The sequence below is a fragment of the Diospyros lotus genome, chromosome 3 (genome assembly GCF_014633365.1).
Source record: "Diospyros lotus cultivar Yz01 chromosome 3, ASM1463336v1, whole genome shotgun sequence".
In the NCBI taxonomy this organism is placed as follows: Eukaryota; Viridiplantae; Streptophyta; class Magnoliopsida; order Ericales; family Ebenaceae; genus Diospyros; species Diospyros lotus.
This window is the reverse complement of record NC_068340.1, coordinates 35,399,912-35,416,916: the sequence shown is the minus strand read 5'-3', so window position 1 is coordinate 35,416,916 and position 17,005 is coordinate 35,399,912. Positions and strand designations below refer to the sequence as shown.

The following is a 17,005-nucleotide window of genomic DNA, read 5'->3' as shown; positions in this document are numbered from 1 at the left end:
AGAATTTTATGATGTGAAAGATTGATAACTGGTTTACCCTTCCATATTCGTCTTGTTTAGTGGATTGCTTGTATTATGGTTACTCCTTTTCATTCATAGATTTGTTATGTTCTGAAAACTATACAGGTCTATTTGTCACTGTACACGGTGCTTGGGTGTATGACAGATCAGATTACTGGTTGTCCATCAATTGTGGGTGACTCGCTTTTCATCTCTAGTTTAAAGGTAATTTCTACAGTTTTATACTTGGCTCTACAGCTCATCTAATTGGAAGGTAAAAGTACTAAAACAAGTTGTTAGGGGCCCGTTTGACAAAGCTTTCAGTTTTCTAGTTTTTGTTTTTCATTTTCAATTTTTTCTGCTCAGTTTTTGTACATTAAAAAAAAAATGAAAACCTAATATGCTGTTTGACAACTTTGTGTTCATTTTTAGTTTTGTATTTTTTTTATTTTCTGGCTTATCCCTAACAAATCCACCCATGGATTCTTATCTGCTCAGTCCCAAACCAGGATAAAGGAGGGGTTTAAAACTCCTAAGATCAGATAGAACAAGCTTGATTTCTAGAGAGATGAAAAAGTACGTGGACCTTATAGAATATAAGGTTGTGGATAGAAATGAATGGGAAGTTAGAATTCATATAGCTGGCCCACAATAGGATAAAGATTTGGTATGTTGTTGAGTTATCCCTATTATTGCCGACGAGGAGACACCAAAGGTTGTTGGCAACTCCCATGGGAGTTGACAAAACTCCCTCATCTGGGAGTCTTGTGTCGATATGTTATGGTTCATTGCAGGGTATGGGAGTTGTCCCACATTGGAAGTTCAAGTTTTTGGTGTGGGATTTATAACATCTTGGGCACCTTCCCCTTAACAGCTAGCTTTTGAGGGTGAGTTCTACCTGAGGGTTATAACATCTTACTGGTCTCCTATCTAGGCAAATTCCCATGGGAGTCACCAATGAATAAGGAGACACTGGAACAAGTGGCCAGAGGTGAGGAGTGTCGGAAGTGGAAGAAATGAAAACAAATCAAAAGGTGAAAAACATATTTTCTTTGTTTTCAAAATTTTGAGAAGTTCTCAAAATTTTTGAAAAAAAAAAAACAAATAACCAAACACTAAGGCCATGTTCTCTTTGTTGTTTTCAGTTTTCCAAAACAGTTAAAACGTGTTTATTTTCATATTTTAAAAAACGCATTTTTAAAAACAAGAAAAAAATCTGTAAAGAAAACTCAAAATAAAATAAAAAAGTCGTTTTGGGTGTTTTCATTACAAACACGCTCAAAATTTTCAAAATACGGAAATCACTATAGACAGAAAAAACGTTTTTTCAGTAATCTCAAAACAAACACTCAAAACATAAAATTCAAAATAAATTTAAAATTCAAAACTAAAAATTGAAACACGAAAAGAACAACCCCTAATCTTCTAAACTTATTGTCAAAATAGAGGGAAAAAAAATTAAAAATTGAAAACGAAAAAACTCTAGTAAAGAGGACTTGAGGAATGAATTACCTGCACCAATGCTATCAAAGTATATGTGATTAGTCTTTGCAGGGAACTTTTAGCTTGTCTAGACAAATTGTCATGTAGTTTTAAACTTGATGCATTTACACTCAACGTGATTTTATTAAGGCAGTTGAGAAGAGGATATATTTAGAAGTTGGAAAATGTTTTCTGAATTGTTGCCCAATCCACTAGGGTGTTGTCATGTGCCTAACATGTGCTTACTAAATAAAGAGAGGCGGGAATGTAGTAGTAGCTATAGCACATGATAGTTAGTGGTTGTATAGAATTTTGGCAGGAACTATTCAAATTGTTCACTTGATTGTCCACTTAGCTAGTGAGATTAGTATAAATATAAACGGATCTCACTCGAAGAAGGCATGAATGAATTGAATTTTGAATTTCCCTATAAATTCTCGCTCGCTCGCTCTCTGATGAAGTCTCTTCTACACAATTCTCTAGAATTCCTTGCAGAATTCTTGAGATACACTTGTTAGATCCTTGGGACCTGACAATTTGGTATCAGAGCGATCTAGTCCAATCGAAGCTATGGGAAAGATCCAGTGATGGCAGACGACACAAGGATGAAGAATATGGAGGCGCAACTACACCAATTCGGGTCCACGGTCACGGACTTGCAGGCATGGGTAGATCAACTAGAATTGGGATCAAATCGTAATCACGAGGCGATCATCTCCATTGATCGCAAATTAGATGGTGCAGTCAATCGGATCTGAGAAGAAGTAGGAGCGCAGATTCGAGAGTAGCTACAAGGATTCGTGGTCATGTTTATGTGGCAACAATCAGTAAGTCTCTCCCCAGATTTTCCTCCTAGAGAGAGGGTGGATCCGATTCTTCCCAGCCATGGGATGAGTCATAGAAGACTGGGAACCTCTGAGATTGGTGAGGAGCCGAGGGAAATGGGGGAGAATGTGGTTGGTCGAAGGCAAAGGGTGAATGGAGGCCTTGGCCACCCGGGGATACCAATGTCAAAATTGGATACCCCATTATTGATGGAAGTACACCTTGATGGTGGATTAGAAGATGTGAGAGGGCCTTTGAGTTTTGAGTTGTTTGGAATCCCTAAGCATTAAAAAGTGGCCATGGCTGCGGCCTACCTCAACGATGCTGGAGATGATTGGTACCAAGGATGAGCCAAGACAAGGGGGGAATGTCCATGGGCGGAATTTGTAATAGAATTCTGCGAGAGGTTTGGGAATAGAGGAATAACGGATGTGGTGGAGGAGTTTAACAAGATCAGACAAAATAGATCGGTGGTAAAATACTAGAAGAGGTTTGAGGAACTGAAGGCGTTGATGCTCAACCATAACCCCTACCTTACGGAGGCTTATTTCGTCTCCAGTTTTATTAGTGGATTAAATGAGGAGTTGAGGCCTATGGTGAAGGTGTTATGGCCACAAACTCTTAAGCATACCACTGATAGTCTACGAAGCACGAAAACGGCTCGGAGGCGCCGTTTCGACGTTTTCGAACCGTTTCCCGTTTCGGAAACGCGAATACTGCCCGAAACGGCCTTCGAAACGTTTTTGTAAATTGCGAAACGTTCTGGGGGCCGTTTCGCAATTTACACAAAATGTGGGAAACGCGTTTCACACTTGAAACGTGTTTCCAGCGACCACGGTCGCTCACCTGCAAGAGGAAGACAATGGTCACCGAGAGGCGAGGCGGCGGCGGTTGGCGGCGAGGCCAAATATAGAGTGTGCAGCGACGGTCGAGGCGAGAGATGGTGTACGGCGATGGGCGGCGACGAGGGTGAGAGGCGAGCGACGATGGCAGAAACGCTTCAACTGTGAGAAAGGCGAGATCGAACGCGATGGTGAGGGCAAGAGACTCGTTAATGGCAAGAGAGGCGAACGACGGTGGCAGAGACGCTTCGACTGAGAGAAGCGAGACGAAGACGAGGGTAAGGGCAAAAGACTCGTCAATGGCGACTGAGAGAGGCAGCAACGATGGTCGAGATCGACTGTGAGAGATGCGAGATCGACGGCGAGGGCAAGGATGAGGGCAACAGACACGTCGACGGCAAGAGAGGCGGCGAGTCGGCGACGGGGGCAGACGGAAGAAGCAGCGTGGGTCTAGGGTTTGCAAAATCGAAACAGCCATTGACAGCAAGTTGTAGGTAATACTCTAGGGTAATACTGTAAATTACATTATTTATAGTATTTCTAGGTTTGCAAAATTATAACTTAATATTATTTATAGTATATAAATTATATATTAATTTCACATACACCCCTATATTTTTTAAAATTATAGTTTACCCCACGTTTCTGTTTCCTAACTTTTTTGAAAAATACCGTTTTCGCGTTTCTGTTTCCGCGTTTCCCGTTTCCGTTTCCGTGCAACATAGCTGATAGTGCCCGATTGCATGAGTTGACAGTGGAAGCGCTCATGAAGAAGCAATAGTTTATGAGCAGGGGAGGAACACACGATGTGTTAGCTCCTGTTGGAAAGATTCAGGGAAGGGAGAATTGAAAAGGAGTGCAAAGGATGAGGCGTATACCACTTCCAGGCCCTAAAACACAAGGGGATAGGTTGATAGAGCAGTGGAGGCAGGCTAATCTTTGTTTCAAATGTGGGGATAGGTATTTCCCCAGGTACCAGTGTAAGAAGCAATTGCTTCTATTGGAAGGAGAGGAGGAAAATGTAGAAAAGGAAGACATGTTGGATGTGCCTGAAGAAGGAGAAGAAGACAATGGGGAGATTTCTCTGCATGCCTTGAGAAGACTGGCCAATAACAAAATTATCAAGGTGAAAGGAAAGGTAGAAGAAAGTAAGTTGATGATCCTCATTGACAGTGGGAGTACCCACAGTTTTTTGGACGAAGGTACTGTCAAGCAATTGAAGTGCTCACTGATAAGCACACAACCACTTTTAGGAACGGTGGCTAATGGAAGTAAGGTGATGAGCAAGTTAGCTTGTGCTAACTTTCGATGGGAGAAGCAAGGTGAAGAGTTCGAGGCAAATCTGAGGTTATTAAAATTGAGGGGATGTAATGTGGTCTTGGGGGTAGACTGGATGAAGCAAGTGAGCCCCATCTGCTTCGATTTTAACAGGATGGAGGTGACTTTTGAGAAAGAAGGGAAGGGAATGACATTGGTGGCTAGCAAGGAAGTCGGAGTGTGCAAAATGATCACAAGGAAGAGTTTACAGAAGAAGCTCAAGCAGAAACTAACTCAGGTGGCCCAACTTTTCTCTATACATGCAATGGAAGAAGGGCAGGAGGAGGATCAAAGGATAGACAATGAACTCTTGCTAGTGGTCAGCAACCCCTCTCAAACAGAGTGGGAGGTAAATCAACTCGACCTACTTCATATGTTTTTGTTTAAATATGAGGATCTTTTTAGGGAGCCAACAACTCTACCTCCTCCTAGAACCCATGACCATTCCATCAATTTGAAACTCAATTCTGAACCCTTTAATGCACGAGCCTATCGATACCCCTAGCCCAGAAAACACCGATAGAGCAAATGGTCAAAGAAATGTTACAACAGTCCCTAATTCAACCTAGCCACAATCCTTACGCATCCCCAGTATTGTTGGTAGAGAAGAAGGATGGATCATGGCGTTTCTGTATAGATTATCGTCAGCTAAACGCCATGACTATCAAAGACAAATACCCAATTCTACTCATTGAAGACCTCCTAGATGAATTAAGGGATGCAACCATTTTTTCTAAGCTTGATCTAAGAGCTGGCTATCACCATATTCAAATGAGCTTTAAAAACATACCCAAAATTGCTTTTTGAACCCTCCAGGGTCATTACGAGTTCTTGGTAATGCCCTTTGGCCTTACCAATGCCCCAGCTACTTTCCAATCCTTGATGAACCACATTTTTGAACCCCACCTAAGAAACTTCATCTTGGTATTTTTTGACAATATATTGGTGTATAGCCGTACTTCCAACCAACATTTGACACACCTTAAGGCCATCTTTGAGATCCTTAGAGTCAACCAATTGCATATCAAGAGGTCGAAGTGCACTTTTGCTCAAAGGCAGGTGGAATACTTCGGGTACATTATCTCGAGGCAAGGGGTCAGCACAAACCTGAAAAAGGTAGCAGTCGTGCAGTCTTGGCCGAGGCCTAACACCCTTAAAGCCCTGACGGGGTTTCTAGGCCTAACAAGGTACTACAGGAGATTCGTAAAGAACTGCGGGATCATTAGTAGGCCTTTAACTCAATCACTGGGATGCTCAGGCTAAAGCAGCCTTTGAACAACTCAAGAGGGCTATGAGTAAGGCCCCGGTGTTAGGCCTACCTAACTTTAACATAACCTTTATGTTGGAAACAGACGCCTATGAGACTAGAATTGAGGCAATATTAATGTAGGAGGGAAGGCCCCCAACATTTCTCAGCCAAGCCTTAGCCCTTAGACATGTGGGGCTAAGCATTTACGAGAAGGAGTTTGTAGTTGTGTTGATGGTAGTGGACAAGTGGAGGTACTACTTAGAAGGGGCTCAATTCATGATCAAGACTGACCATCAAAGTTTAAAGTTTTTGCTTCAATAGATGCTACACACTCAATTACAAAAGAAGGATAGTGGATGATGCCTTGTCCAAATGTCAGGAGTAAGGAGAAGCAGTAGCCATAACTGTCTTGGTACCAGATTGGTATCAAAAGGTGGCCACCAATTATGATTCCGATGAGCAGATCAAAGGGCTGATCTTGAGCCCCACCAGCAAACCAGGATACATGCTTAAGAATGGGGTGAGCCGATACAAAGGAAGAATAGTTATTGGGGACATACAAAGGAAGGATACTCCAAACCCTCCATGAGTTTAGAGTATAACCGATATATCTTCACCGATATTGATTCCCAAAAAATTACAATTAATACTACAAATGAATGAATGTTTTGATAGTTTCTGTTTACATTGCATTTCATAAACAAATATCTGTTATACAAACGAGGTATGTAATTCGAAAGATATCGATTAAAACCTACCTATCGATTTATAACCGATATGGGAAAGGGAAGTTTATGTTTACATTGCTATTAATACACATATATCGATTATATAAACAAAGTATGTAAATCGATGAAAACTTAATCAAAAGGACATCGATGAAAACCTATCGACCAACCAATGTGGTAGAATCGATATTATTATGGAAATATTAAGTTTTTGTTTACATTGCAATTTATACACAGATCTGAACATCTAGAGACTTAAATTTGTGTTTCAAATTTCACCCCAAAAAATTTGGCATGGAATATCATGTGTTTCAAATTTCTCTCACTTTCCGTCCTTCCATAGCTCCCATGAGCTTTTCAATGATTGTTGTGTGGTAAAATATCACAAAGGATTAATTTGACATAAAAAAAATAAATTCCACATAATAATTAACACGTTTATTGTTACGGAACTTACAATAAATGTACTTGCAACCAATGAGAATCTCTCATTAGTCATCCTTGATTCTTTCATTCTCTTATTAAGCATATACACATAGCTATCTATATGCTGCAAGGATTCAGACAAAACGTACATAAGCAATATGAAATTCAACTTGAAAAGAAAAAATATATCGATTAAAAATATCGGTTTGGAACGATATATCAGTTATGAATACCGGTTTGGAACCAACATAAGAAATCGATACACGAAAATCAACCAAATATCGGTTACGATAATATCAGTTCTTAATCAATATAACGGTTACGAATATCAGTTCTTAACCGATAAACTTAAACTGATACACAATAGAACTAATATAAGTAGATAATTACTTACATCAGATTGGAGTCATGCATTTGGTGTAGAGAGGATCTAAAAAAACTCTTTGTTCATCTAACAACAAGAAGCTTTAATCAATGCTGTCATATTTGGCTTTTTTAGAAAATTTAGGTACTCCTACAACAAGTCACCACTGGGAGGACTTGTAGCTTGGGGATTCAGCTTCGAAAGAGTGAATGTGAATGTTGGAACTCCTTTGGCCTTCTCCTTATTTTCAACAAGGGCTTCATTATTGATTCCATGACTTCTTTTCTTTTCTGCCCCTTTTGTGTACGTCGCTTTGTGAATTTCTCCTTAACAAGAAATAGTGTTGTTATTTCTTGTAATGACTCATTTTTTGAGTCTATTGGCTCTATCTTCTCCACCTCCATCTACTCCCTTCTTTTCTCCATCCCCCTCACACTCCATCTTCTCCTCCTCCGTCTTACCCCTCTCCTTTTCCCCATCCCCTTCACCGTCCACATTCTCCTCCTCCATCTTAACCTCTTCCTTCTCCCCATCCCCTTGAACATCTACTCTCTCCTCCATCTCCTCCCCATCCCCCTTAACAGCTATTCTCTCCTCCTCATCCTCACCATCTACATCCTTTATCCTTTCCTTCTCCCCTTCATGCACAACTGTCTCCACCTTTTCCATCTTCTCCTCAATGACCATTGAATTCATAGACAAATTATGGCATATTAAATTCAACAAATTCTTAATGTCACCGAGGTCCTTTGTCAACACCCCAGCATCCCTTCTGACATCCCCAACTTCCCTCTTCACGTCCCCGAGTTTCCTAAATAAACAATCAAGAAAGTTTTTGATAGATTTTTTTTTCTTTGGCTCAGCTGGCCTTGCAGGAACTTGGTTCATGGACTCAAGATCATTTTCACCTCTTCCTCTTCCTTCACCTTCTTTTTGTTCTTCCTCTTCTTCTTCTACTTCTTCCACACCATGTGCCTTTATAAAATAATCCGAACTCCTCTCCTCTTCTGTTGGCACAGTATGGATCGAATGACCTTGACACTTAGCCTCATCCAAAATGCCCTCCATAAAAATATATTCCTGGGATATCATGGGGTCAAACAGTCTCCATTTCTTGATCCTTGGACATTGGGAGCTTTTTTCCAACCTTTCAACAACTCTAAGGTGTACTAAGTGTGGCATCACTTCAAACATAAATACCTGCATTTGAGTTAAAATTAAGAAAATAAACAATACATCAAATGTCTTATAAAATTAAGAAAACAAACAATACATATCTGTTCGGCAAACATGTCGATTACTAAGACTCAGTCAAATACTGATATGACATAACCGATATCATTTCCAATTGAACATATCAATTACCTGGCATCGATACTTCACCGATATATAGTAATCGATTTATTTCAAAACTATTTAAAATTCTACATGTAGAGTGATTGGGAAACCTCCAATAGAGTAGGTCTTCTTGTCATGCACCTGCTTGAAACCATTTAAAATGCCTCTCCGAGAAGTTTTTATTGTGGACACGAAGGAGTCGTTATCCCAAGGAAAATTGTTCGTCTCCTCCCAATGAGTGGCCAGGTAAAAATACCTGATGTCCACCTTCATGGTAGGGGACTTGGAGTTTATTTCATTAATAATCATCAGATATGACAAAGAGATAAGGTCTTCATTAGAACATTTCATCCTACTGTTGGAAATATCCCTCCTAAAGACATCCCTTAACTTCGCCTTTGAAATCTCTTTCTTTGTGCTTTCATCGGGGAAGAACTTGACAAACAGCGTAGGCGTCCCGACCACATTTATTTTCCGCTTGGCAGCTTCGTAGTTGCCAAACTTCAATCTGGTGATAAGAGCAAACTCTTCTCTCCCAAACTTGAATTACCCTCCACACAATTTGAAGTACATGGAGCCTTTCTCATCATTTTCACTTATTTTCATCAAGTTTAACAGTAGATTGTGAACTAACTGTATGCTCCATGTCAGCCCCTGGACTCCATACACAAGCTAACCAAAAACTAAATTCTTAAACTGCTCATCTAGGATAGGCTTCTCCTTCAATTCTTTCTAAATCAGTTCAACAGTTGATTCGAAATGATTAAGTCGTGTGATCCTAGCGTGAAAAAACTTATTTATCTCTAAATCATCATGAAAGCTCTGTAGTAAAAGGAGAAAATAATATTAAGAAAACAAACAATACAATACACAAGAGGTCTTAAATTAGTAGTATATATCGGTGCAAAGAAGACATGTCGGTTACAAAGCATTGGTTAAATCCGATATAATATAACCGATATATGTTAACCCATACCGATGTCAGTTACAATGCATCGGTCTAGGTAAACATAATCTTGGCTGACCCGATGCCCATAAACCGCTGTTGGTTTAATTTCAAATCAATCGCTGCCAACTTTTTAAAAACAAGCAAAATTAGGAAAAAAAACATGTTCTAACCTTTTTTGTCATCTTCTTCTCGCTCTTTCTCTTCGCCGGCTTGGCCGTCGTCTTCGCCTTGTGCTCGATGATGTTCTTCTCAAACGATATATGACTTGAGCGAGCCATTAGAAAGCAAAAATTTGAAAGAAGTGAAATAATGAGATCCATGAGATGACTTGTACTCAATGAGAAGAAAGAAAGAGTAGTCGCAAACAATGTATTGAACTGGGAAGCAAAAGCAAGAATGGTTCGGAGGTTGCAGTAGGAGGAGGTACCTTTTTAGCGAGAAGGGCATTAATGTCCAGTAAAAAAGTAGACGTCATATCGGTGCAGACATTGAGAAGTGCAAAGGACAATTATTTAAATTTTTTTTAATATTTGAATTTTAGTACAGACATATCAGTTATATAAACAAAGTAGCCGATGATAACAAATGCGAATTACGTTGGTCAAACATATCGGTTATAAACTGATACAGCATGATCGACATTATTTTGGAAATATTAAGTATTTGTTTAAATTTTACTTCGCAATTTAAACACAAATATAAGTTGATATAAATAAAGTAAAACTAATTCAAATGATATCGGTCAAAACCCATCGATTGGTAACTGATTCAACAGAACCAATATTATTTTGGAAACTAACAGTTTCTATTTACAAGACAATTTATATACAAATATCGATTATATAAACGTAAATCGATCGAAGATTAAGGATAGCTTGCAAAAGATATCAATTATATAAATGAAGTATGGTAACCGATAATAACATATGCAAATGATATCTAATAAAATATATCAGTTGATAACCTATACAACTAAACCAATCATTTGCATAATTTTAAATTTATTTTTACATTGCAATTTATAAACAGAATATCGGTTAAAGCAAACAAAGTTAGTAAACCGATGAAATAGAAGCGATATTATTATGGAAATATTAAATTTCTGTTTACATTGGAATTTATATAGAGATCTCAAAATCTAGATGGTAACAATCCCAGCCCAACTCCAGCAATGCAAGGTGGTTTGCCTTTTGTTTTGCACTTTTGATGGAGGACTCTCTACTGCTATTGAATCTCTTGTGATGCAACTTCTCCATCTTTCTCTATCACAATAATTTCCCCACCTTTCTTGTCTTTGATCTTTTCTGCTGCTGCAACAACTTCTCCTTGTTTGGCAACTTCTTTAGCTCTTTTGGCAATATTGGCTGCAAAATACTGTGCATCCAATACTACAAAGATAGGTCTAGAACATGTCATTCCTATAATATAAATTAAATCAATTTTTAAATTAAATTTAAACACATCGGTTTTGTAAGTATAAAAATATATCGGTTGTGTAAGGATATGTCGGTTAATGGTTATCGGTTTCAATAATATATCAATCGATAACATGCTATCAATATATCAGTTGGGACTGATATAAAAACCGATATCAAAACATTTTTCACAGGGGCATGTGTTTTAACCTATATTGATTGAAATATATCATGACTTATCAAATATATTAATCGATATTTATTCAAACCAGTTAAATGTATACTCTTCACTCAATCGAGGTTTTGAATGAAGAACCAAAGCCAAGTTCATTTACAAGCCCATTATGTTTTCATTCAAAAAAAAAACAGCACAGAGGATAAATTATTGTAAAATCACTCAAGCTACCAACATTCTTTTTGGCGAAGTTTTTCAAAGATAAAGAAATGAATACATACCTGGTATGGAGACAACAATGGCTTTGAAGAAGACAATTGATGAAGAAGTAGCAACACTTGGATGGAGAGAAAGAAATACTCGCGAGAAAGATTGACGACGAGTGCGAATGTGCGGGGAAAAAGTAGAAAGGACCCTATAACGGGAATCCCAAGAAGAAGACAGGAAAGAAGCAGGGTGTTTTTGTCCAATATACATTCAAAAGTCCTAGTTTTGCAAAGATTTTTAAAGTGTCCTATTTTTCAAAATTTTAGTACTGAAAGTCCTATTTTTGCAAATTTCTCTCTTCATAATGACCACAACACATGGGAATATCTCCCTAATTTGCTCACACAATTCCCTAAGGTAGCAGTCTACTTTGTATTTCTTGAGGACAAGAAATGTTTCATGGGGTGAGTAAACTGTCATGTGCCTAACATGTGCTTACTAAATAAAGAGAGACGAGAAGGTAGTAGTAGACGTAGCACATGGTAGTTAGCGGTTGTATAGAATTTTAGCGGGAACTATTCAAATTGTTCACTTGACTAGTGAGATCAGTATAAATAAAAACTAATCTCACTCAAAGAAGGCATGAATGAATTGAATCTTGAATTTCCCTCTAAATTCTCTCTCTCTCTCTCTGTCTCTCTTCTTCCTCTCTCTCTCTCCAATCAAGTCTCTTCTACATAATTCTCCAGAATTCCATTCCTTGCGGAATTCTTGAGATACACTTGTCAGATCCGTGGGACCTGGTAGGTGTTTGTGGAAGTATTTGGTTAATGGTGCAAATAATCTTGTCTGGCATTTTTTAATTTTCAAAATCAAACTTGGAGGGAAGATAGGATAAAGCATCTGCATGATTCTTTAACGGAACATTTATCCACTTGCTAATGCAAGCATCTTAGAGAAACTTAAGGTCATCAACTTTCTGCAAGTCACGGGAAAAATTTCTGCATGTTAAAATACTTATTTTTTAAATTTTGTGCAGCCTCACACAGAAAATAAATCCTAGTTCCGAACACAGCATTAAGGGCCATGTGGAGGTGTTATTCCATTTCGTTTCTTGCTTTTAGGAGATCAAATGCCACACGCTTGATCTCATGCGTTGCATGCAACACCTCATAAAAGAAGTCACTTCCTGCAATCATTGAGAATTGAAAATTTAGTGCTAAGCTTCCTGCATTATTCCTCTGGTCTCAACTTCTAGATTTTATGCCAATTGCATCGGCATGAAAGAGCTAAATGTATAATTCTCATGGTCGTGTTACTATTGTAGATTGCACTAGCATACAATGAAGCTCAAAGAGGAACATTAATGAATTCAAGAGGAAGCATCATCCAGTCAACTTTTTTGGGATCGCTCAGGATGCGAGTAGAGGAGCTCCTAAACTTTTCTTTCACTTTGGAAAGTAATTTCTGTAATTATATGAAATCAGGGAGATGGCCTGACAGGAACTCTGAGAATGGAAATCACTCCACACTTTTGTCGTGGTATCTGCAGTGGCACAACATACCATCTCCCTCTGTGATTAAAAGTGCAGTCGCAAAGATCAAGCCCATGCATGGATCTTCTTCAGTTCCCTTGTTGCATCTGTTATTACCAAGAACAGACATCAATGCAATAAGGGAAATTGACAAATTCTTCCTCTCAGGTTGATTGTTAAGGCGCATTTTTCACTTTTGTTGCTCTACAATGCAAAGAGAAGTCTCCATGCATCTGTTTTACAAGCACAGAATGTAGATCGTACCACAAAGAGAATCGGAAGTTCGCACAAGTCGAGCTTGTACCTTTTGTGAACATCAAGACTTGAAAGCCCAATTGCATCACCAGTTAGACGGGGGTTTGGGAGCACGGCTATCCCAAAATTTGGAAGCCTAATCACGCCGCCAGTTAGTCTGGGCTTGGAGACCCTGCTGGCTGTGACTACACTGGTGAAGCGTAAATTTAACTTCACCACCTATCCATTGTGTATTTGTAGAATGAAAATGTCTGCAACGATATCTGATAAATCGTGCCTGTGTTATCGTGATAGTGTCGTGTAGAGTTGTGAAGAAAATATGTTGTAGTATTGTACCATGGATGCTATTTATGGCCAAAACTATGACCATCAAATTATGTATACCATCACTGAGTGATCAGAATTGATATTGGAGAAACTATTGAATACCATGTCCATGTTTGATGCCTAGAAACTGTAATCCAGCACTTTCTAACGAACAATGCCATCAATCTTCTCAGTAACATTCTCGGGTCTGAGAATCTGAGTAAACAGGTACGACGAAAGGAAAATGATTCATAAGCGGACTAGATTGGCCTCTGTGCCTGTGCCCATGGGGAAATTGCTGCTGAAGAAACGCAATGGCTATAGAACAGGCCATGAAGTGTTACTGTTTCTGCTTCCAATGTCTCATCATCAAGATCTCATCTTAGCAGCTAAATGTTGGAGGTCGGCGACAAACAAGTTCACCATTTCTCCAGTTTTTATCGATTGACATAGGAAAGCATGCATTTTCTGAATCGAATATACTCAAGACAGGAAGCAAACTAGAAACGAAGCTATAGGCCAGACAGCCTAGTTTGATTTAAGCTCAATATTATAGAGAGAAGAATTCAGCAAAATCGTAAGATTTAGAAGGCTTCTGCAATCTCTTCAACGCTGGAATAGTGCTTCACTCACTGGACTGTGCTGCAGGAGAGTTGCAGTGTCTTAGAACAAAAGCGTAGACGGTAGACATTTGTAATGGGACAACGATAGATGTGTCAGACAATGAGAGGCCATTGAGTTAGTCTGAGTGGGTAAAATGACTAATTTGGCCATGCATGGCAATCTAAGCCATTTTTCAGATGGCTGATGGTTCAGATTGTAATACGTGAACAAAAGGGTCATTTTGCCCACTTGACTGATTCAATCGGGCTCTCGTTTGATTTCTCATGAGAGGCAGATAGATAGATGATACCAGGGAAATCTTCTTGGCTAGCTGAATCCTTCCCCTCGTGACCTTCAGCTACTACTTCTTGCTGTTCTTTATTGCTGAGACAAGGGCAGGGCAGTGTTGGTTAATGAACGCCTCTGACTAACTAGTAACAAGAATAAGCGACTGGACAGCGTAATGCCCAATTCTTATTCTCACGTATCAAGCTTTGATATAATTATACACACACCTTTATATGATTTTTCCACCATTTTCTTCGTGGCTTTCACTGCAAATCTCTGCAGGAAGTTGCTGATAATACAAACAAATGCGAAAACCGAAGGAAAGAGGGTTGCATTAGATAAAAAGAGATGTGATCATATGTTCTCTTTTAACATTGAAGAGGTAAATTTTATGTAATCAATCGTGTCTAATGGATTAAAAGGCAAGAAAATAGAAACGTGAACCCAAATAAGGAAGGGTACGGCAAATTAGTTCACCTTTTGGCAAGCCCGCCCTTAAGCAGCTTATTGACGAAAAAGGAGATGACTTTTCCCATGAAACCCCCTCCTGCCATTGCTCTTCCTTCGAACAAGAATATGAAGCAATTGTCTGAAACTACATCAAAATTAACCCATATTACAATATATATATATATATATTTATACCCTAATCCGTGTACCGGAAATTAAAAGCCCAGATGTTTTCCATCTTTAAAGAAGAATCGTTAAATGTACATTGAAATATATATATGTGCGTGTTTATACGTACCTACGTATATATATAGAGCGAAATCATACTGCAAATGAATATTACCTTGACCTAACTGATGATGGTTTTTCCAAGAAATGGATCACAGGCTGAAACAAATGAAACTGCCACTACCCACCCAAGATCCATTACGTACCAAGTTCCTGCTCAAAATTAGGCGAAAGCAAGATTTTATGGGCGGATTGTCACGTGGCGAATTGGCATATGATATATAAAAAAGATGTGACCCGTTCAAATCTATATCAAGACTTGTTTTACGATAACTTATTTGATCTTTGATCCACCTTTAAACACCTTTATATATATATATATATATATATATATGTGTGTGTGTATCTTGTTAATTAAAAATTATTTAACGTGATTTGATGTCATAGTTGCTTAACATGTTACTTAATTAGATGATGATATGATATATAATGTGCCAAATATTTCAATGTAATAAGAATGAGGATATTACCAATTGTATTAAAACACGTTGGGTCTTATTTAATTACAGTATTTACTATTTAGTATGAACAAAATTTAATGTTAAATTTTAAATTATTAGGATTATTATGTGTGATTTATTTAAAGCAAATGATGGTACCAAATGTTTGTTTGAGTTTTTTCCTCACTTTGGGTGCTAATTGCTAAATCAGGGTGGTTAAATCCATTTATACATTAATGAATCAGATCTCGAAAGCCAGCCATTTCTACATTATCTTTTTCTATTTTATTTAAAAATGAAAGGTTTTGCAAAAGGATTTTCTTTTCCTACCAAAAAAACAGGGTTTTCTTGCAAATATTTAGAGGTATTGTTATTAATATATAACTACTGTAATTCAAAAATTATTCTAAAATTGACCCTTTTTAAGTGATGATCAAACATTTTAGTATAGGTTTTTGGGAAAAAGACCCTCCAACAATTTCAGTTAAGTCTCAATTGGGTTTAAAATTAAGTTTTTAACCAAATAAACCCAATCCTTTTATTTACACAAGAGTCCAATTTTTACCTAGCTCCCATGTGTGACTTACATGCATTGCCTCCACTGCCACCCCGGCCTCCTCCACCAGTCGACCGTTTACCAGATAGTCGAGATGCATCAAAATGGCCACCATTGGAGCCCCAAACTTCAAGTTCTCCTCCAGTATGAAACTAGTTCTCCACCCGTGCGGTGCGTGGGATACAATATTTAACAAAAACATGTATAAAATAATAATTCAAAATATGGAATGCGCATTACAACAAATTTAATATGCTACAAGAATTAGTGAAGAAACAATAATTTTATTTCATTGTGATTAAAGTAAATTTTGAACGACTTCTTTGTATATAACATTTGTGGTCGAAATTATTTGTTCACTTTCTTTATCACGTATTAGCATCTTCAACCCTCTTTTTTGATGCATTGGAACTACAGCATTCAATAAATTGAATAATTTATTTTTTGATGCATTAGAATTTGTTGTATTTAATAAATTGGATGTAAGCAGAGTAATAGTTTGGGGAAAAAAAATTAGCATGGTCAACTTATTAAGTCTCCACGTTCGTAGCTTTAATTAATAGTTGTACATTCAGTAATATTTATCTACTTGAAGAATTAACGTTAAAACCATCATTAACCATATTTATCTATTGTTTAATATGTCTAAGATATATTTTTTAATTCCTAAATATTTATTTGTTGTATTCAATAAATTGAATAATTTATTTTTTGATGCATTGTATTCAATAAATTAAATAATTCATTTTTTGGTGGATTGAAATCTGCTGTATTCAATAAATTGAATAAATCATTTTTGGTGCATTGGAACTTATTGTATTTAATAAATTGAATATAGGTACATTCGGTAATATTTATCTACTTAGGGGGCGTTTGTTAAAATGAGCAAGATAAGGTGGTATCAAAATAAGATTGGGATGCTTTCTGGATCAAGATATGGAATGATCAAGATAAGGCCGGGAAGCAT

The 17,005-nt window shown here is 37.8% G+C and overlaps 1 protein-coding gene and 1 long non-coding RNA gene across 2 annotated transcripts in view; one reads left to right on the top strand and one right to left on the bottom strand.

Annotated features, from left to right (window-relative positions):
- Positions 1 to 13,600, top strand: part of LOC127796773 (anaphase-promoting complex subunit 1) — a 99,916-nt gene extending 86,316 nt beyond the window's left edge. Inside the window, exons 36-37 of the mRNA XM_052329150.1 lie at positions 127 to 225; positions 12,645 to 13,600. Of these exons, the coding sequence (XP_052185110.1) occupies positions 127 to 225; positions 12,645 to 13,025 (480 nt within the window). The 3' untranslated portion in view covers positions 13,026 to 13,600. The remainder of the gene's footprint in view (positions 1 to 126; positions 226 to 12,644) is intronic.
- Positions 13,601 to 14,423: 823 nt separating this feature from the next.
- On the bottom strand, positions 14,424 to 15,294 carry LOC127796774 (uncharacterized). Its single transcript, XR_008022095.1, has 3 exons — positions 15,098 to 15,294; positions 14,782 to 14,899; positions 14,424 to 14,593 (listed from the first exon to the last, which is right to left on the bottom strand). It is a non-coding gene; the product is annotated as an uncharacterized LOC127796774 (long non-coding RNA).
- Positions 15,295 to 17,005: the final 1,711 nt, after the last annotated feature.